General features: G+C 34.2%; 2 protein-coding genes across 2 annotated transcripts; both read right to left on the bottom strand.

Annotated features, from left to right (window-relative positions):
* Window positions 1-3,032: 3,032 nt before the first annotated feature.
* On the bottom strand, window positions 3,033-6,193 carry LOC125215406 (putative pentatricopeptide repeat-containing protein At3g05240). The gene has a single exon (XM_048116816.1). It carries the CDS (start codon window positions 6,150-6,152, stop codon window positions 3,282-3,284), a length of 2,871 nt encoding a protein of 956 aa, XP_047972773.1. The 5' UTR covers window positions 6,153-6,193; the 3' UTR covers window positions 3,033-3,281.
* A 1,585-nt stretch (window positions 6,194-7,778) lies between these two features.
* LOC125215118 (POC1 centriolar protein homolog A-like) lies at window positions 7,779-10,994 on the bottom strand. The gene is made up of 7 exons (XM_048116443.1): window positions 10,637-10,994; window positions 9,500-10,533; window positions 9,329-9,419; window positions 9,094-9,251; window positions 8,958-9,009; window positions 8,701-8,874; window positions 7,779-8,613 (listed from the first exon to the last, which is right to left on the bottom strand). Exons 2-7 carry the CDS (start codon window positions 10,379-10,381, stop codon window positions 8,057-8,059), a joined length of 1,914 nt encoding a protein of 637 aa, XP_047972400.1. The 5' UTR covers window positions 10,382-10,533; window positions 10,637-10,994; the 3' UTR covers window positions 7,779-8,056.
* Window positions 10,995-23,444: the final 12,450 nt, after the last annotated feature.

A 23,444-nucleotide genomic window follows, 5' to 3' on the forward strand; every position in this document is an offset into this window, starting at 1 on the left:
CGAGGAACGAGAGATTGGACAATGCTGAAGGACTGATCTTCTAGAGAGAATTCTACTAAGTGTGTTTTTAGAACCGAGAACTTAGAGCTCCTCACCGAACTCTAAGGAACCAACTCTAAAGGCGAACTCTTTCTCTCTCTCCAAGTGGCTTCTTTTATAGGGAGGCTTGGCCTTGCTTTTAGGGTAGACTTCCTTCACGTTTTGACTTTTCTGCCCTTGTTAATGATCATCCCAGTTATCCTTCTTCTCCATCTCGAGCCTTTTCTCTGGCATGCATCTTGGTCAGTATTGCACCCTTCTAGCTCCCTTTTCACTTGTGTCACCAGAATCGTCTCCTACCGACTTGGATCCTTTAATCCTGCACACTTGAGCAACCGTTTTGCAGATAATACATGCATTTCATGACATACTGACCAGTAACCAAGGCTTAGAATACGACTTATCAGCTACCTTAGCTTGAACCATACGGTCCTCCGCCGGCGAAGTTCAGCCAGCGGCTCTGCCAAGGTGTAATTCCGCTTGTTCATCTTGAAATTGAGCTTGAACTGTTGGAAGCTAGGGGGAAGACTTTGAAGGATTATAGTAACCTGGGACTCGGGATCGATCGTCCCTCCCAAAACCTCAATCTAGTTGAGGTGGCTCATCATCTCGAGGACGTGTTGCCTCACAGACGAGCCTTCCTTCATAGACTTCGTCATGATACTCCGAAAGGCTTGAGACTTAGCCGTTCGATTCTGAGTACCAAAAAGATTTGCGAGATTCGTCATGATCTCGGCGGCAGTTTCCATGGCAGAATGCTGATGCTTGAGTATTGATGACATAGAAGCCAACATATAGCACTTAGCCATCCGATTCGCCTTATGCCACCGCCTATGCGCATCTCGCAGTGCTTGCGCGGCATTGGCTGCCGGCACAGCTGGGCGTGGAGTAGTGAGCACAAACTTGTACTCTTCGGCTGTGAGAACGATATCCAAGTTTTGATTCCATTCTATGTAATTTTGGCCCTCGAGTTTGTTTTCTTTGAGAATGGCAGAAAGAGGATTAAAAGACATATTGACGAATTTTATTGCACTGCAAACAGAAGAATTTACTTTTTGTCATAAACTTATGTAAGGAAATTGAGTAGATTAACCATAAAACTTTTCAAAATCTTACAACAGCAAAACTAATAATAAATCGTATCCTCCTCTGGAGGTTAATACGCATTAAAATTTTGACAATTTTACTGGTCACAACACCGACGCATCAATAGCTTCCTCCTCTGGAGGTTGACACGCCTAATGCTGCCTAAGCACGACCATCGATTTAGCATTACAGAATTTTATTTCTACAACACACTCCCATAACAATGTTCATGTGTTGATAACAAAACCAAGCTATCTCATAAATTCTGATTGAACCCTGAAACTCGCAGTTCCTTAGGATTATTGTCCATACTCTGTAGGTGGCGATAATATTGGGAACCACTTTCTAGTTCATTCTATTTATTATGTGAGAAGTTCGCCCTTATGAACTTATCTGTTTTCGTAGGATTATTGTCCCTACTCTAGTAGGTGGCGATAATATTAGAAAATCGGCTTCACAAAATTTGGCAGTCCAACCGATGGAGACCATATATAAACTTTTAGTTCATAATTATCGCTTAGATATTAGGGTTATGGTTTTTCATTAATTATCCTTTAGCCTTAAGGCAGATTAAGACTAATTAAATTCTGTTGGTATTTAATTGACTGGATAATTAAATCTTTTATTAACTTTAATATCTTAGTTTAGGAATTGTTAATCTAGAATTTAATTCTTATTCATGTCTTACAATAAGATATATCTAAAATAAAGTACACTATTTATAATCTTAACTAGACATGAAAAATTAAATTCATATAATATCCAAGCTCAAGATTAGGAAGAAAACAATTTTATATTATTTAATGTAATCTTATATATATATCTATCTTAATTATAGATTCTAGATATATATTTTAATTAGAAAACTATTAAATTATTCTTATCTATATCATCTAGGATATAAAATATTCATAGATATAGAAAATAATCAAAATATTCCTAAAAGCTAGGGAAATCTTCCCAAAATATTTTATTTTATTAAATAATATTATTTTTAATGATATCTTTTAATTTATCAATTAAATAATCATTAAAATAATCTTTCGTCATTATCTCGTTGTTCAAGGTTTGCACGAATCAACGACGACGAAGCTTCGAAGACTCCTCCCGGAGACGCTCGCCGGAGCGGCAAATTCGCCGCCCGACCGTCGCCGGCAGGCCGCGCCCGAAGGCGCGCCGCTTCCTCCTCCCTTCCTCCCGACGGAAAACCGCCGAGACTCCCTTCCCCCGCCGTCGCCCGCCAGCCATGCAGCGAAGGCCGCACAGCTCCGACGATCTCCCTCTACTCCGGTGGTCTCGCGTCAACCAGCAGCCGCCGTAGTCGGCTTGGCTGCTCTCGGTTGTGCACCGCTAGGGCTAGGGTTTCGGCGGGTTAGGTTTTAGGGTTAGGGTTAGCGCGATCTCCGGTGGCTTCGCCAGCGGATCGCGACGTCGATGCTTCTCAGCCTTGAATCCGGACGAGGTTCACGATCACAGCGGCGGTGTGGACGAGCCCTCCGCTCGCGTTCACGTCGCCGCGCGTCCGATTCCTCGCTCCCACTCAATCGATGCATTCGTCGATTTGCATCGGGCGCCGCCTAGAATTGAAATCCTACTTTTTTTATGTAAAGAATATCCACATGGAATGCAATAACTTTTATTTCTATAAAATGAGATCAATTTATCAACTTCTTAACGGTGTATTAGAAAATGTACTATTATACAATGCATAACGGTGTATTAGAAAATGTACTATTATACAATGCATGAGGTGATTTCTACCGCTAATCATCTTTTTTAAGTTATTACTATAACAATTAATATCCTGTCGACTAGCTCTGGAACACAATTGTAAGTATGGTGTCATTTTTAGATAAAATTAATTTCACAAAATACTTCATTTGAGATTATTTTTTTAGCACTCGAAATTGAACCATAGACTGTAACTCTATTCAAACTATAAACCTGTATAAAATTTCCAATTTACAAGATATGAACATCAATGATCTTTCTCTCACTCAGGAATGAATACACCAAATGCATAGACTATTCCCAACAAGGAACTCAAACCTTCTCGCTCTTCTTATTGCCAATGTTACTTAAGTTATGGTCTAGCTTTTATAAGCTTCTTCAATATCACCATATACCTAAGTTCATTCACACTGCAACATCAAATTCTAACATACCACACTAATGCCAGGAGCTTTACTGAACTGGTTCTGTTCCAGCAGCAGCCTCACATCGTTGGCATCCGCCCACTTCCCCGCTGCTGCATAGATATTGTGGAGGATCACGTACGGTCCGCAATCTTTGGGGCTCATATCAAGAAGAAACCTTCCTACTTCCTCCCCAAGCTCATAATTTTCATGACTTAGACAAGCACCTAGTAAAGATGCTAGCAGGCTTCCACAACAATCCTGATGCCCCATAGTCTTCACAATCTCATACGCCTCCTCCAAGCGCCCGGCCCTACCTAGAAGATCTACCATGCACGAGTAATGCTCCGTCCCTGGCATAACCCCATCGTGTATCATACTGCCCAACACCATCCTACCTTGCTCAACGCTACCAGCATGACTACAAGCTGATAAAACGCTTATATATGTAATTCTATCAGGTTTCAAACCTAGAAGCCTCATCTCCGAGTAGAGACTCAGAGCATCCTCGCAATGGCCGTGCAGTCCGTACCCATTTATCATCACGCTCCAGGAGACGCTGTCCTTGTGTGGTAGCGAGTCGAAGAGCCTCCTAGCTGAAGCAATGCTCCCTGTTTTTGCATACATATCAATCAAGGAGTTGACAAGTGCCACATCTCTGTCAAACCCTTCTTTCACAAGATAAGCCAAGAGTGAGTTTGAGATGTTCATGTTCTTGAGGTGGAGACAAGCTGAGATGAGGTTCTGGATTGTGATCTCATCTGGCTCTATCTTGCTACGGAGCAGCTCACAAAAGAAGAAAAACACAGTATTAACCTTCTCCAATAGTATATTTGCAGATATAATGGTATTCCATAAAGAAATACTCATCCTATCTCCAATATGAAACAGAATCAAGCAAGACTTTGAGATCTTGAATCTAGCATACATGATCATAAGAGATGTAACAAGAGGAGTTTCGAGTGAAATCCGTCTCCTAACGATATAACCATGGACTGATTTACCTTGATGAACGTTCTCACACGCAGGCAACACGTTCAACAAAGTTACATAACTCGGCATTTGAATATCCTCCTTTATCATATCCCTAAACAATTCAAGGGCCTCCTTTTGCAAGCCATGAACACGATAGCCAGTTAGCATAGCATTCCAAGAGACCATACTTTTCTGTGGCATATCATTGAAGAACAGCCATGCAGCATCAATCTCTCCACAATTGATATACATGCTCACAAGAGCATTACCTAAGGAAACATCGCCTGCCAGAGCAGTTCGGACAGCATAGCCATGAATAATAGAGCCAAAAAGTGAGCTTTGATACACATGGAAAGAGGGAAGGATGCTTATCAAGGTAACCATGTCAAAGTTGCATCGTTCTTCCCTCATGTGATGGAATAAAAGCATTGCTTTCTCTAAATCTCCCTCGTCTACACATCCAGAAATCATCGTGTTCCAAGTGACAACATTTTTGAGAGCCATACTATCGAATATCCTGAAAGAGCATATCATCTCAGACCTATCAACATAAAATGCCAACAACGCGTTGACCACATTGAGGTTCCCATCAAAACCCCTCCTAACAACAAAAGCATGTGCAGATTTTCCAGCCAAGGCCACCTTGAGCTGAGAGCACGACTTGAGGAGGCTAATAACCGAGATTCCATCCGGATCAAAGCCATCTTCCGGCATGAGACGAAATGCCTCTAAACTCTGCTCATAAAAGCCATGGCCAGCATAGGCTGAAACCATTGAATTCCACAATATTAGGCTCCTTACTCTTGTGCCATGAAAAAGGAACTCGGCTGAATCCATATCCCCTAATTTGGCATATACAGACACCAAAGCTGAGACGATAGAGCATTCTTTCTTGAATCCGAACTTAACCACACAACTATGGAAAGCCCCCACACACTCGAGACTCTCACATAGGGGGAGCAAAGACACAAATGTCACCTTATCGGGCTTCATCTCATCAACGAGCATTCTCTGAAACACAGCAACAGCATTTTCTTGAACATGATTTCGCATGTAAGCAGATATCATAGCATTCCAAATTGCAACATCTTTTCTTCTTGAAGCATAAAAAATGTCTCTAGAAGCCAACAAATCCCCACAATTAGCATACATTGAGATTAATGCAGGTAGTAAAGATTCCTCCTCCATGCAGCCAAGTTTGTAAGCGAATCCATGAAGACTGACACCAACACGATCAGCTTCGATGCGTGAGCAGACAGGAAAAACAGTCGCGAGCGTGCTAGCATTCGGCTTCACACCGGCGATAATCATGTCCCTGAAAACCCTAATCACCTCATAATCAAAGCCATTAACAGAATACCCAGAAATCATCGCATTCCAAACGATCAAGTCTGGTTGAGGAATTTCATCAACCACCTTACGAGCATTCCGAATTTCCCCAATTTTGGAGTAGAAATCAAGAAGCGCGGTTTGCACAAACAGATTGTCCCCAAATCCATTTTTCAAAGTAACGGAATGCATCAAACTACCGAACCAAACATCGCGCAGAGCAGCGCATGATTTGATCACAAAAGGGAAAGTGTATTTATCCGAGGAAGATCCAGAATTTCTACATTTCTTGTACACTAAAATCACATCTTCGAACAAGCCATTGTCGCATAAGCTCCGGATGAGTAAATTCTGCAGGTAAAGGCTCGGTTTTTGGATGATTCTGAATGGCTGAAGAGCTAAATCAGGGGAACCCAGATGGCAGCAGTGATTGATGAAGTGATCAATTAAAGATTGGTTTCCGATTAATCCACGTAATATTAGGATTGAATTCAAGGCCTTCAAGTCTTGGCTTTTCCGGCAGAATGGTAATAGGGAGAGAAATTGAGCTGCGAAAGATGAAGTTTTGTGAAGTGGGCGGTTTAACATTGAGAGGTGAGATTTCAGAGAAGAGTATCGCCATGCACTTTTCTTTCCCACTCCAATGTTTAACAATGTTTTACCTATTGTAATTTACTAATTTATGAGATTTTGCCTCCTTTATGATGTGCAAATAAATGAGTATATGCATACCAAAATTTAGAAAAAATAATATTCATTTAAATCAAAAAATTTAATTAAATTATGTTCAGTCATACTATTAAATATGGAGTAAATCATAAAGTTCCAATTATACAAAACAATATTTTTGGTGATTGATTATCAAATGGAATATGTTTAATTAGAATAAGAGAAGAATGAAAAAATGAAAAAGATAATAAAACAATATTTGTTTTAACAAAACAATTAAAAGCATCACAAAAGGAAGGACGCCTTTTTATACACGGATGGGACAGTTGAAGTCTCTAATCAAACAAAGACTTCGAATTGTTTTGTTTTTAATACATTTAAATGTACAAAATAATCGTTAAATATAAAAACATAATATCATTATGATAAATAATCTATTTTATTTCTTAAAAAGAGTATTTACAATATCCAATCGCTCAAAAAAACTGATTTAAAGTATACAAAACTCTAACATTAATACGACGGGAGGTCATTCCACCCAAAAACTGATACTCACACTTATATGACATCCTTCATATTACTAATTCAAATAATCAAAACATATGGAGTACTAGAAAAATATGTTTCTTCCGTGTAATTTTAACTATGGTGTCTATCAAATAATCATATATTGATCATTCATTTCATATTTCGACATATGTTATATTAGTATGATATAAAGAATATTTGAAATCCGAAGATTCAAATAATATTCGAAATTATAAAATTTAAAATAGTCGAAGAAAATGAAATAATGTACTTGCAAGATCTTAGAAAGAAGTTTATGGAATAAGTTGTTTATAAGAATTGCTTTCTAAAACAAAGGCGCTGATTGAATATATTGAGAAAAAGAGAAAAATAATACTCTATCAATCCAAGAAAGTTGAGTAGCTTCTTTTAATCATTTTGAAAATATAAAGAGTAATAAATAATTAAAGTAGATAAATAATAAAGTTAAAGTGAGAATAATATAGAGAAGTAAATAGTTAAAGTAGATAAAAAGTAAAGTTAAAGCGAGAATAATGTAGAGAAGTCTTCTGTATATTATTCTCGCTTTAACTTTACTATTTATCTATTTTAACTATTTATAACAATTTTTTAAAAACGAGTGCAAAAAAAAGAAGCAATTCAACTTTTTTGGGACAGAAAGAGTAACATAATAACATAATATTTTATTAATCCTAAAATAATTTTATAACATAATATATTATTGTAACTTTTAAATTCTAATTTTGATTTAATGAATTTTAGTTTAATTATCAGAATTTTCTCTATTTTCTTGTTAATTGTTTTTTACTTCTCTCAACTATTTCAATATTTTATATCAAAACTAGAAATAAATATGATGTAAAACTAGTCATTTAAATTTCTAAAAATGAATCGTTTTCTATACAGAAATATAGTAAGCATTGTTCTAAATTTAGTTGGAAGTGTTGTTGTCTATTTCTTAATAAGATGAAGGGTTAGAATGTAAATATGTAACCAATTAAATAGGTAAGTTCTTACTTCTCGAAACTGGTTAAAAATGACAAAATTATCCTAAGTTTGTATACATGAATTTATGCACATTTATCATTACCCTATTTGAAAATGACTAACAATAGGAACAAATACTGCACAGCTTCTTGAATCCTATATTTAACCTAAAAGTGAAAACATATATTTCCACCATTTTCCACGCCTTTTTCATGGTTTCCTTTCCTACAACAACGTTTTTCTTCATTTTGATGTTAATATTATGATGCAATATTATCGGCCGGAGGGAGTACTATTTTCCTTTATCCCTACACTCTGACAGGCAATCCGTAATTATGGAACGTCCTAATCGTGCCATCCCAACCGCCAGTCACGAACACAAGACCCCAACATGCGGACAAAACTCGGCTGTCGCCCTTCTGTTGCTGCTGCTGATAGTGTAAGTGATTGCCACAAGCAGTCGAACACGGCTGGCACTCGCCTTCAATTGATGGAAGCTTCTCCTCGGGCCATGTGGCGGAGCCCCTAGACGAGGTATCCAAGGAAAACCAATTTGCAAGGGAGAAGCGCTCCGACTCCCACACCCTTGGTGAGGGCTCGAGGTCATCGTGTGCTAACACACTCGTTGGAGATGCACAAGTGAAACGATTTTCAGCCATGCCCGGATCCGACCGGTTTAGCACAACCGATGCACCTTTACATACGAAACTCTCACACGAACGTGTGGATTTAGCTTGCTTAGATGCTTGGATGCTCAGATCATCATAGTTCCAAATGTATAAGCGGGAGTCCTCCCCAATCGACACTATGTGCCTTCCATTCGAAGTAAACGAGGCAGACATCTGACTTCCTGACTTCGTCAAACCTGATTTTTATGAAGGAAAACCACTTTTTACAAAACATAATCTCCACAATACATCAATTTTCATAATTATTGACAAATTTTCAATACCTTTGTACTTCTGAACAACCTCTAGCCCGTCGAGAATTCGAACCCTAGAGTCCTCTGATGTTATCATCACTCGTTGAGAGTCATTATTGAGGAACTGAATGCCGGTGATTTTGTTGCAAGATGATTTCTTTCTCCCCTGGATGCTTATCTCTGCGTTTAGAATGAGCTCGTCACCTGCAAATCAAAGCAACCATGCTCAGATTCTGCAAGTAATGACACCTTATGAAGTCGAAAGCATAAACAAGTTAGGTGCACACCTGATGATTCATAGAAGCGGCAATTGCCAGAGAGAGAGCCAACGACAAAACCCTGCATACACGAAGCAAAGGAACGATGTTAGCAAACATATGGTCTATTAAACCCACTGGTTTCAGTATCAAGATTGTGTCTTACCCTTCCATTCGGCTGGTAGCAAACTGCTGTTACTAAATCCTGCACATTAGCCCATTCCTCAACTCTTTTACTCGGGATGCCCCAGATTCGGACTTTTCCATCGATGCATCCACTGATGAAGTGGCTCTCATCAACGGGATTGAATTGAACGCATGTCACTGTATTCACACAATTACTTCACAAAACGAGCCTTTCTCAAAATCAGGAACATTGGCAGTGAGAAAAGAGTCCTTACCGTAGTTGCTGTGATGGAAAACTGCGAGACATTCATCCGAGTCTGCTCGCCATAACCTAACGGTTTTATCCATGGATGACGACAGAAGATGCTACATTCAAAAATCCCTATTCAGATACAACAAAATGATTTACAAAAATAGCAAAAGCAGAGCAGTAAGATTGTTCTTACATTAGATGTGGACCAAGCAAGGTCAAGAACATCAGCCTTATGGCCCTTATGCCGTTGTAAAGGTGCTTCCTCAACACGGAATATCTTGTCTGGGATGATGACTGATGCCTGAGCCGATTTCTCATTCCTCGAAATTGGCCCCCCTTCCATATCATGACCACCAAAACAGCACTCCTCAGCCTTGGACGAGGCATCTTCCGTGGTTAAACGCCATATGCAAACCACTCCATCCACACCCCCACTTGCCAGATACTGGCCATCCGGGCTAAACCTCATAACCCTTATCAGCCCGTCGTGAGCTTGAACCACTTGCCCGGCATAGACAGCGCTGCATTCCATATACCGCTTTCGGCTCTGCTCTACCCTCACCCGGGCCATCTTCCCTTCTTCTGCAACTGACTCCGATTTCTTCGATACATTACTAAGATAACCTTTCTTCATTTTCCACGAGAAGCTTCTAAACCAGCTCATCACACTCTTCTTTTTGCCAACGGTAAGGCTCTCTATATCCACCCCACATTGCTCACCACAAGCTAGCTTCTCACTCATCTCCTCCTCCTCCACATCTAGGCTCATCTCATCCAACCAATCCAACGAAGAATAATCAACCGAACAATTTGCTTCACTGTTCGATCTCCTTCTCTCAGACAGCATACTATTATCATCCACGCCGTCACTCACCTCATCAACTCTCTCAACCTCAACCACATCCCTTTCACTTGAGCACTGAAAAAACCCCATTCTTGACAAGAAATTCCTTCTTCTTTCCCAAACACTTTGAGGCTCCCTCAACCAAACATCATAATCTGAATTCTCTCCCTCAAACACAAATTCATCACTAGTATCAAAGAAAGCCTCTTCTCCCGCTCCAAAGCTCGACATTTCTCACAGCAGTCAAAACCACACATTAAACCAATTGAATTCTTCTCTCACTCAACAATGCCATCTCCATATAAATAACACAGTACACCAACATTCACGGACCGAGTTTCACTCACAAAAACTAAGTTAAGCAGGAGAATTAATGCTAAAACCTGTAACATAATTAAATATTTCGCAAATTAGGGAAGATTACAAAACAATTCAACTTGAAAACAATGGGAGCAAAAGGGGATTATTGAAATGCATGAATTGTACCTTGAATTTCTTGCAAATCACACAAAAATAACATAATCATCACCGACCGCCCTTTGATTGTGGCGTCAATTGGCAATCAGAAACGCCCACCTCACCACCAACCTATAAATAACAATATATACACTTAATCCACGCTCTGTATTTTGAGTGACTTGGTGAAATTGGTTTGGAGGTGAAGCAAAAAGCAGTCTTTTATTTAACAAAAAAAAAAGAAAAAGAAAAATGGGTAGAGTGCTTTGAGATCTGTGAGCTAAGAGATGGGTTTTTGGCAGCGCACGAGCGGCGGAGGCAGAAGAAATTCTGATGCCAATTGCCAGCTGATGAAGGCTATGTATTGTTTCCTCTGTCAATATGCTAAAGTCAATTTCCACACAAACTCCAAAGCTTTCTTTTTCCACTTTTGAGACAAACCAGTTAAAATAGACAACAGAATTTCAAGTCAATTTCTTGGGTAAAATATTTGAAATAGATTAGACTCTTGGGAATAATTTGGATATCATTAATGTTTTGTCGTAAATTACTCTTTTGTCTCGTAAAAATTAGCATATTTTTTTGTTTCATTCAAATTCTTACGGGATGAAGGGAGTATTACTCTTTTCGTCCCACTCCAGATGTCTAAATTCTTGAGTTGTATGATATTTTAGGAGTAGTTGTTAGGTGGAACAAGTATAGAGAAAAAAAAGATAGTTAGATATTTTAATAAAGAGAGAAGAAAGAGGAATTTATTTTCAAATATAGAAAAAGTGAATATTTTAAATTGGACAAACTACAAAGAAAAAATAGACATTTTAAATGGGACATAGAGAAGAATTTTATTTTATTCAATAAGTATTAAATGATTTAGCAATTTGTTGGTAGTTATAGTGGAATTATTGGGGTAGATGGCCCAGGAAAGTACAGCCTGCCCTTTGTTGTATTTTTGTATTTATGTAAATAAAAAGTAAATGTTTTTTGAGGGGGGTAATTGCATTGCTCTATATAGAAGTGTCTATTGGGCATTGGAATAAAAGTTCTTAATTATATCCACATTAAAAAAAAAATCTCAAACTAAGAAAATAATAGTAGTAATAAAAAATGTAGATCTGATTTTTGTGGGATGTGGGAAAGAGGCTAGCTAGTAAAGCGAGGTATCAGCAAGATAGCAAGGCATTAGTTAGGAAACCTTTTTTACCATTTGGATCATCCTTTTCTTTGTTCCCTTTTAGCTTTACACAATAAATCTAGAGAGAGAATGGAGTTTTAAGCATTTATGTCGATGAACTTTGTCTTTTTCATATTAAGAGGAGAGAGATGAATGTATATGAAGAAGAAGAAGAAGCTCACATAGTCACATGGGTATCAACCATATTAATTTATTATCTCTACATAATGAACAATTCTACAACCACATACACCCAACAAACATAAAAAATAAAATAAAAAACTATCGTATTTCAATATATTTATCCTTAGTTATAATATAAAGTTTTTAAAGAAAATACAATATATTTTTCCTTAATATACTAAGTTTTTAAAGAAAACAACTGAAATGCTATTATTGATATTGTTTAATGGTTAGTTCAATTGAAAATTTACAAAAATATAAGTATGTGTAAAAAATTAGAAATAGAAGTTTTACCTCTCGAGATTATATTTGTAGCACATATGCGATTATACATTCAAAATAAATGAATACTCATCTTCATAAAGTTGGAGAATTTCATTTATTTCTTTGATATATAAATGTATACTGTATTATTTTATTGTCATAAATACACTCTCGCGCCTCTAAATTTCCATCACTATATTCACTCTATTTAGTATGGTCAATTAACAAAACTTAAGTTCAATCTTTTACACTAAAGAGGATATCACTGGTAATGTGCAATTGTATGTTGTTATGTCTAGAATCACGAATTATGAGGGTTTGAAGATTTTAGTTTATAATGATGAGGTTGATGATACTTTTTATTCTATTATTAACATTGTTTACAAATAAGTTTTTTAATTAAAAATAGAAATTTTTAAAATGATATAGAAATAAAACATGATTAAAAAAAATTTAAATAGAAAATTCTTAATTATAATAAACAGACCAAAATAGATATAATATATATTTTTAAATAACTGAGGTAGTATTTCATATACCAATACCATCTCCCAGCTAAGATATACTCCCTTAATTTAAAAATATCATAATTTCACTTCCTACCATAGATTGATAGACCAAAAACCAGAGGCACAACTGCACCCTCTCACAACTTATATATTTTCCATCTATAAATACTATATAAAACAATCCAATCAACCATAGAGAGGTAGAGTGCAAATTAAACTAACCTCACTCTTGAGTTTGATTCTTCAGTTGGCTAAATCGTATATCATGAATCCAGGCTGCTAACTCTCTATAAAGATTGTGACTTTTGTATGTGTACATGTTCTTCTGTGTATATATAAAGAGAGATATATTAATAAATAAGTGTCTATAATAAAAATAATAATGCACTTTACAACCAACTACAGATTGTAGTTACCTGGAGAAGCAAATCTCCGCTCAATCTAATCTCGATTTTCACATTCTTCAGTTAAACCAAAAAGGTGATTCTCACACATTATATGCCACAAAACTTCAACATTGTTTTTATCATCACTATACGAATCTATATTAATATAATTAAAATATAATATGTACTCAGCAAACTGAAACTTCCATTTTCCCAATTTTCCGCAATCAAGAAATTGAGATCTATCAATAAAATTCGAATAGTATAAGTATTCAATGAATTGCCACTTACTTTAAGTGTTAACTTAATTTGATATAGGGTATAGCATTATTTCAGATAAATATGAGTTGTAACTGTCTTTGTCTTACAAATTTGGGATGGCACATATTTTAATACGTGATGTTAATGTATGAGATAAATAACAGAAATTAGAATTATTGAAGTATTTTAGTAAAGAGTAAGACTCACCCCGTTAGAGAGAAAAAATTACCAAAAATAGAATTAGGCAATTATTATGGGATGAACCAAAATAAAAAGAGAATCTATTTTTATCGAACGAATGATGTATATAATTTTAAGTAGAGTTGGAATGAATGCATCAATAATTACAAAACTAAGGATTCTCTATGGAATCAAATTAACAATTCACATAAATCATACATATCGAATACGATTGATGTACATCAAGCGGAAACGTACATAGATTCAGATTTTTGACGTTGATTGATGAATTTTGTGTGGGAATCGTGACCGGTCAAAGAGTTTTGACCGCGTCATTCATGTGACGGGACATTGAATTTGTGTAATTAAATAATAGGAGTACTTAATGATCGATCTACGTTCGGAGTAGATGATCGTAGTATATTCATTTCCTCTAAACGATCCCCGGTGAGTGAGAAATAATGAATTAAAGTTGGTCACAAAACAGAGTTACACAGGAGCTATAAGAAAAACCAAGGGATTAATTTTAATCCCACATTTGTGGAGAGAGTCTCATTAAACTTGTATTTAATATGCTAAATTATTACATTTAATAAATATAGTGGCCTAAGATAGGCGGTAGAGCCCACACGCGCGCGCCGGCTAGCGTTTCTGTACTCAGTTTTCGATTACTGTATTTCCAGTTTAGTTTATTTCAATGTAATTTCTCCGTTCTTCGTTGGGTTATATTACGTCTAGCTAGCGATTCTGTACTTAGACTTTCCAACATTCTGAAGTGAGGATACTCCCTCCGTCCTCCATTAATTGGGACCGATTGACTTGACACGAGTTTTATGAAATGTAGTGGAAAGTGGGTGGAAAAAGTTAGTAAAATGTATGTCCTACTTTTCTATATTAATTTTATAATAAAATGTGAGTGAAATGAGTTAGTGGAATGTAGGGTCCATTACCAAAAGTAGTAAAAAGTAAGGGTGTAAATTAATTGAGGACGGACGAAAAAGGAAATTGATGTCAACAATGGGGGACAGAGAGAGTATTTGTTTTGCACGTGCCAATGTTTTCACAAATAATTTGTTTTGTACTACGTAGCATTGATAGGAATGAGATTCTATCGATGTATTTAAAGATTGCACTTGAAGACTATAACCTCATTATTAAAAAAAAAATGAGTTTTTGACTTTATTATAATTTTAATTTCACTTCTAATAAAATGAAAGTTATCCAAAATAGCATATACACAAATAGCCCTCATATTTTTATAAATGAGCGTATGACCCATTAATATTAATGTAATAGATCAAGTAATCCGGTCATTCGATAAATAAACATTATGTATAATCATTAGACAGATTTATTAGACCATATTAAAATTTTCCATCAAATTTTATGCGTTTCATCATAATTCATTTGTATTCATATTTAGCTAGAATGAAATTTTGGTGGACACATGACTTTTTTTCCGGCCGTGATTTAGTCTTAGTTACTAATACATCTACATATATATGAATTAGTTCAGGATAGGGATCCCCTATCATGATTTTAGATCTACAAATTCGATCGTAATTTGTTATAAAAAAATTTCTAGGTGACGTGTGACTAACATATTTGTGACTATAATTTGGATGATATGTTCTTAAAATGTACTGTAAATTTTATTGTGCATTGTATGGTAAAACTCAAAATTAATATACCAATTTACGGATAGCATCTCGAATCTCTCTTACGCGTCCTTACTCATTATCCTACTCAAACCATGAGGTTCTCGACGTCAAGACCAAAGTGTGAGATTATCAAACCATTAACATATCAAGACTACCAAACTTAAGAGATCACTCATTTATATTTCCTTTTTCAAATTTTCTATTTAATTAATGTATTATTATAAAGTCTTTTCTCTTTTCTCTTTGTTTTTTGATTTTTCAGATCACAAAGGAGAGTCGAAGCGCATGGATTACTAGATTATCTGTAAATATGTAATTCACTTGGTTACAGAAATATCAGATAAATTACTAGATAAATTCTTTATTCTTTTTATTTTTTCTATTTTTCTCTCTCCAAATTTTCAGAAACCGTAACTAGGGTTCCTTCGAAACCATCACTACTCCTCTCAGTCGATGCCTCGTCACCCCTTCCGGTGCTCCCCTCTGATCACCAACTCTCGGTGTATAGTATTGACTATTGATGCACCGTTATGAGCCGCTCATCGGCTCATGTGTAGATTGGATTATATTTTTTTTCAAAGTATTTTATTATGCAATAATGAGAATGATCGTTTACAGAGTTTTAAGAATTACTCCCTCCGTCCCGGCTAAGATGACACATTGCTTAACCGGCACGGGATTTTAGGAGTTATTGGTTAAAGTGTTTATTGGAGAGAGAGAAGATGGATGTAAGTATTAAAGTAGAGAGATAAAGAAAGATGAATATTTTAATAGGAGTGAGAAAAAGTAGTTGAGTGTATTAATTGGAGAGAGAAAGTTACCAAAAAAGGAAATGTGTCATCTTAGTTGGGACAAACTAAAAAGGAAAACGTGTCATCTTAAGCGGGACGGAGGGAGTAGAAAATAGTAGTCCTAACTAGTTTGACACTAATTTAATACTACTACCTATTATATTGTGTTTGTTGAGGTAATATATGCAACCCATTGTAGTCTATTTTAGAGGTAGTTAAGGGAAGATGGAGATCGAATTCTAGACATTTGATTAAAATATATATGGTGGTAACGATGTAAATGTCACCGAATAACTTATGAATTCTAACTTAATAAGTTTAATTTATTTGTGTTGATTGTTCCTAAATTGTGGTATACCATATACTATAACTTATTAAATTCCAAAAATTATGACTAAAGGATTTTTTTTATTTGGATTTATTATTTAGTAGTAATAATTTTATAAAAGTAAAGTTACAACTAGGTGAAATATAAATTATGGGACGGAGTATTTGTGCAGCAGTCATTGAGGTGCATATCTTGAGAAATCTTTCTTGATTTTCTTATAATTAATTATGTTTAAAAAAATAGGTGAGCACTGAGCATACTTTTCAGGTTTGTCAGGGAAAAAAAATAAGGTTTTGGGATTTCAAACACCTTTTTACGCAATTATTCATAAACCAATCAAGATTCTTTGAAAAGGTGTTCACAATAACAAAGATTCAGAGAAAAGTAAGCATAATATATACAAAAAGTATTTTGCCTAGCTGTGATTAATTATATCGTGATACGTTTCGAAACAGCTTTATTACTTCTTAAAGTGAGACAATATCTTCAAAAGTGAAAAGGATGTTAGGTTGCAAAAGTTCCAATATAGAAAAAGCTTCAAGCCTTCAATTAGTCTGAATATTTAGAGATAACAAATCAAATTCCAAAAGTTAGTGTTATTGGAATGACTTTGAAATACCTCCGTCCCGTTAGAATGAAATATTTTTCTTTTCAGATTGTCCTAATAAAAATGAAATTTTTTTATTGAAACGTTTAAAATAGAAATAATTCTATTTTTACTTTTTCTTTCTTTTTTACTTTACTCTCTCTTCATTAACACATAAAATAATACTACATAAAATTCCGTGTTGAAAATCAAATGTTGTATATTTATTAGGACGGGGAGTAGCATTTTGCTTTTTATTGATTGGGCTGTATAATATCTATTGCATCCCGATACAAATTTTTATAAATTAAAACAACTTGTATAACTAAACAAATTAACAATCACTTTCGACCACAAAAGTTGTCACTTTTTATCTGAAACACATTATTACTTTCATTCATAACAACAATCACTCTTATTTATAATAATATTAATTTTGTTCATAACAACATATACTTTTGACAAAATGACTTTTAGTCATAAAAACAATAATTTTATTATTATAATTATTATGTATAAAAACACCAACTTTTTCTCGAATATCATCGAGAGAGAGCTTAAGTTATTCGGTACATAAACCACAACTCTTTATAATACTAAAATTGGAAAATATGATACAAATTCGTGTAATATAATTCCGTATACCATCTCCGAAGTTGTATACATAATACAAATCTATAATAATTATATTATCATACATGCATCGTACCAAACAATAGATTACACATCGTAAATATATATTTTAATACTGCATTTAAATAAGCTATGACTATAAAGAAAATGTCTCTAACGAAGTGTTGAGATATATTTGGAAAATATATTGAAGTCAGAGAAGCGAGTCACATTTAAAAATTACTACTACTGTTTTATTGAACTTCACTTCATATTTAATTAAATTTTAGTCGAATTTCATATCGAATAATTAAAAGGACTTGATGGAAAATATTTGGAATTCATCAAACAAAGATATTTAATTTAATATTTTTAGTTTAATTATTTGCCTAATTTTCGTCAAGCAAACAAACAGACCCGTTTGTTTGGTTTGAAAAATAACTACGTATTTTATTTTTAATCTCATAGTAGGAGAATATGATTTGCATTTGACCAACCAAATCTGGGTACCAAAAAGTTGTGACATTGAATAATCCACTCACATGCTCACTCTACCTTTATGTTTTGACTTATTCCCCCAAATTACAACTACTGCAAAATATATTTATTTTCATTGACCACATATTTCATAATCAACTTAAAGTTGTTGCAAGTGCACTATGAATATCTTGAATCTATTGAATAATCCGTAGCCACAAATCCTATGTTGAATCATAAATGTACTTTTTTGGGATAAAAAAAATAGGATTGTAAAATGATACTAGAACAGTCACGTCGAACATTATATTGACAATATTATATGTGTGATTACCTTTTTAAATTTGTTAATATTCCAAATCGACGCGGTCCATCCGTTCGATTTAATAGAAAAGTTTTAAAAAGACATAAAAAGTGAATAAAATTGTGCATAGCACTACATCCAAAATTGATTGAGGTAGTCATATTAGAGCAATAATAGTCTAATTTTGCTTTTTTTAGTTCGCTGTATAAACTTGATACCTTCCAAACTTACTTCTTAACACATAATGGGAGAATTATAATGACACCGTAGTTAAAAATGACAACCTAGATAAGCAATCTGTGATACATAGACAAACAATCTATGATATGAAGGCAAACAACTCGGCGTATGATTCCAAGTAATTTGCGATACGAAATCAGAGCATTATGGTGACACCACAGTTAAGATGACAATCTAGACAAGTAATCTGCGATACATAAGCACAACTTAGCATATGGTTCCAAGCAATCTACGTTACAAAATCAGAGATAATCAAGCAATCTACGATACATAGGCAAGTAAGTCTGCCATGTGGCAACCTAATATTGAATATGTTCTTATATCTAAGGGTTTTCATTTGTGATACATTGTCATTTTAATTTTTTTTTCATTTTAATATAACCCTTAAACTGACATTCCGATTTTTTTTATTGAGATATTAAGACTGTTTGCGTTAAGGTCCAATTAATTGACAACTAATTGCAAATTGCATAAACAATCATAAGAGATTATCCTCGAGATATTGTCCTAATAAGATCCTTAGCAAAGATAGCATTATGATTAGGGTTGAGGTGAGGTTAGACTAAAATCTCCAAACCCATGTGCCTTGTATCTGTCTCACCTACTTAGTGATCTTCTCTACTAATACAAATCTCCACTTGTAAGGTTTATTAATTACAAAATCTCTAATTTGTAGTTTATAATTGCCCACAAATGGGACGTGATAAATAATCATTCAATTACGTGATTAGAGTGATGGTCGAGTTATTCATCACAAGCCTAATTATGCAAACAAAAAATGATTAAATTAGGTTATTTTGTGCATTATCACAAGCCAATATATCAATGTTTAAATCTTCTAAATATGTACACATGAAAACAGTAGCTACAAATCCATTATATATATAAACACTACTAGGTAGCAATCAGAGATTATAAACAATTATAACATGGATAAACCAATGTTGTTTTGGATTTTAATTGGATATGACATAAAAAAATTCAAAGAAAAACATTTACAAAATAATCCATATCATTAGGTAAAGTAATTATTCACTTCAAGAACAAGTTTGGAAATTTTGTTAATATGGAATAACAAATAAATTTATATTTAATTATATGGGAATCGGGGTGCGTTAAAATGACAACACTTCTTAAAGTAACACAATACCACCATTCCTAGCCAACCATTTGTACATGTGGACGAATAATCAGCTGTCATGTGGCAATCATAAAAAATGCTCAAGGGTAAATTTTCTCGGCCACCAATATCCAATATGCTACACAACAATATCCAATACGCTACACAACAATTTACAATAATTTTTTCTAGGCCAGCAATATCCAATACGCTAGATAGCAATCTATAGATTGTTGTCTATCGTTTATACTATTGCTGTGTAGCGTTTATAATATTGCTGGATACGCGATGTCACAATGTCATTTTAAGAGGTGTTGTCATTTTAACACAAACATATGTGAATCTGTTCGAATTGTTGGAATTAATTAAATGATAGATTTGAACTATAAGCCTTTAGTACATTAATTTAGTGGTTTATATTTGAGATTTTCGCAAATATTTCATCATTTCATTTTCTAGTGAAATATGTGCTGATGTGGCAGCCAATTTAATATATGTTGTTAAAACACCATTTTAAATTAATTAGACATAGTCATTTTTCTTAATGTAGTATAATACACGTGTTTTAAACCAACTGCTACATCAACACGTAATTCACTGGAAAGAAAAGGATTTAATAATTGTGAAAATCTCAAAGTTAGTAACTTATTTTTCTGATTTTGCAAAAGTGTGGGACGAATCATAATTCAACCAACTTTCGTGATTTATTTGGTAATTTATCTTATAGGTGTACTATAAAATATTTGGAGCAAAGACTGAAAAAACAAAAAAAAAGAGGAGTAGTATGTTATACTACATCCGTCCTTTAAAAATACTACTAATTTTTGAAACGTCACATATTTTAATGTGTAACTAGTAAAGTAAAACATAGAAAGAGAAAAGCTAGTAAAAGTGGTATTAGATGATTGTGGAGTCCATATTATTAGTAGTGTTTTAGTTACCAAAGATAAAAGATTACATAATTTTAATGGACAGATTAAAATGAAAATAGTTGTTATTTTTAAAGGACGAAGATAGTATTATTTAGGGGTGGGGAAAAATACCGAAATACCGTACTATCATACCGAAAAATACCAACAATAACGTTTTTTCGGCATACCGCAATTTTCAGTACCGTATCATTTCAGTGCGGTATGATATCGTACCGAAATCTTTTAGTACGGTAACGATATTAATTTTTCTATACCGAATATTCAGTATATACCGTAGATTCGGTACACCGAATCCTTGTTGCATACCAAAAAATCGGTATATGTTGAAATATTATACTATAAAAATTAATATTTAATATATTTAAATATAAATAGAATTAAAAAGAAAAAATATCCCAAAATTCTACTTTTAAATATTTTGTGTATAAAATAGTTTTTTTAATTGAGGGTATTACGGTATACCATACCGTACTTCGGTATACCGTAAAAATACGATATACCACAATAACGGTTAGGTAACAGTATTAAAAATTAACCATATCGAATTTTTGGAATACCAGATTGCGGTATATTGAAATTCGGTATAATATTTTGTCATATCGCAGTTTTGTACGATATACCGTACCGTCCCACTAATATAAATTTCTAGGGCCGTTTATGTATTACCCATTTTATGGCTAACCTTTCCTATTCTAGTCTAGTCCGAGCACTAGTTATGCTTATGCACTCCCTTTTTGGGCTGGAAGTTGGGCCGAATGAGTGTCATTCTTTCTTAATTTAATTATCATATTCGCCAACGTTTCACTTCTTATTACAACCAAAGTTGTCTTGTTTTATTCACGTCGATGTCATTTCTAATTTCTAGCCTTGCTAATCAGTTTATTTGTAATATATTCATAAATTTATGAGGTAAAAGTATCACAAAATTTGATATCATATCGACTCAATGTATGTTAAAATTTTAATATCGTGTCCTGCGGCTTGGTGATGATCCTAGCTCTGATACCATATATAAGGATAGATAACTATTCCCCTTATGAGGCCTTTTAAGGGGTGAGTGGCCCATTTCTAATATGGTATCAGAGCGGGCCCAAGTCGATGATGGATTTATCTCTTTATCTCTTCTCTTGCCTACCCACGTGATGGAAGTCCGATGTGTCATTCCGGCCCACACGTGAGGGGACGTGTTAAAATTCTATTATCTTGTCTCACATCAGCTTGATGATGATCCTATCTCTTCTATATAAGGATGGATAACCTTCCCCCTTATGAGGCCTTTTAAGGGGTGAGTGACTCATTTCTAATAATGTATTTGTCCATAAATGAATTGAAGCAGCCGAATATTACTAGAAATCATTAATTTTACGAACCAAATTACGTGAGCATTAGGCATAAAAAATAGGGCAGTCTCTATCGCTTTTTTAGTATAAAAGATTATTACTGTAGTAGCTGATAATAATATTCTCTTTATAATTGAATTAAATTGGAATTCAATTTAATTAGTTAAAAGCCAAATAGGTGTGACATGCATCCAAACTATCATAGATTTTTGATTGAGCTCAATGTATAACTTAATAAGCAGAGAACAAAGGAGATAATGTATAACTTAATAAGTAGAGAACAAAGTAGAGACAGTGTGAGCACAATGTAATTTTCGTCCCCCTCTCTCACTTAGGCGACACAAATCTCTCTCTCACTCTCAGTGGAATTTTATGTCTCTTCTTTATTCAAATCCTATATATTTTGATAATATCAGCCCACAAACATTGTTTGAGAACCAATAAGAAGTTATATGGTCTAGTATTGAAGATCATCACATGAAGAAGTAGCGAACTATATACTATTATTTAGAGAATCAAGATGGTAATTAATTCTCTCCGTAGGAAACAAGCTTTAGGTTTCAATTAATCAAAAAATGATTTAATTCAAGTTTTATGCATGATACATGTGATAACTGCGCAAACAGATTTTGTCTAAATAATCTGCTAAATAAATCTAGAACTCTGATTTATTTGTTTTTCCGTTGTAAACCCCAACAATTGCCTCTATTATTTTATTATTTGATGTATTATACTCCATTCATCCCATAAAAATAAATACTATTTCCATTTTAGTTCGTTCCATAACAATAATCCACTTCTATATTTGTAACTTCTTTCTCGAATGAGGTGGGACACATTCTCCACTAATATACACTAATAATATTTTCTTTCTTTATCTCTCTTACTTTACCGTTATGCATTAAAATCAATGACTTTTCAAATGTCTTTATTTTTATGGGACGGATGAAGTAAAATAATAAAATACTTTTATAATACAATAAGTCCCAAAATATAGGGGTTTATCATATAATTATTTCTCTAGGGATGTGATCAAATGAAAACTCTAAATATTGTACAAACTCAAAACTATGATCTGGACAATTGAAAAATGTCAACAAATCACAAAAAAGCATCAATTGGAGAATGTCAACAGAATTTCAACGGTAGTCAATGATTGATGCTGTGTTGATATTGCGTTGATATTGTGTTGACATTAAAATTTTGAAATTTTACACCGTGTTAATATTGTATTAAAACAGTGTTAAAATTGTATTGAAGAGTTTTGAATTTGTACAATATATAAATTTGCATTTTATCGCTGCCCTATTTCTCTATGTATCAATTATGTGGTAGTGATACTATTAAAAGATACGCCACATGTTGAGTGTCACATATTGCCATTATTGTATTATCTTTATTATTATATAATATAATTTAATAATATAAATATCATATAATATCAACTCTTAATAGTCTTATCAATTTATGCACGAAACTATAAATTACAAGAT

This window comes from Salvia hispanica, chromosome 1, assembly GCF_023119035.1.
Source record: "Salvia hispanica cultivar TCC Black 2014 chromosome 1, UniMelb_Shisp_WGS_1.0, whole genome shotgun sequence".
Lineage (NCBI taxonomy): Eukaryota > Viridiplantae > Streptophyta > Magnoliopsida > Lamiales > Lamiaceae > Salvia > Salvia hispanica.

Bases quoted from the DNA above. Each gene is read 5' to 3' on its own strand.
- LOC125215118 (XM_048116443.1), bottom strand. From the start codon at position 10,381: ATGTCGAGCTTTGGAGCGGGAGAAGAGGCTTTCTTTGATACTAGTGAT. The intron at 9,252-9,328 runs GTAAGGACTCTT...GTGTGAATACAG, and splicing joins TTTCCATCACAGCAACTACG to TGACATGCGTTCAATTCAAT. The intron at 8,614-8,700 runs GTATTGAAAATT...CATAAAAATCAG, and splicing joins GGTTGTTCAGAAGTACAAAG to GTTTGACGAAGTCAGGAAGT.
- LOC125215406 (XM_048116816.1), bottom strand. From the start codon at position 6,152: ATGTTAAACCGCCCACTTCACAAAACTTCATCTTTCGCAGCTCAATTT.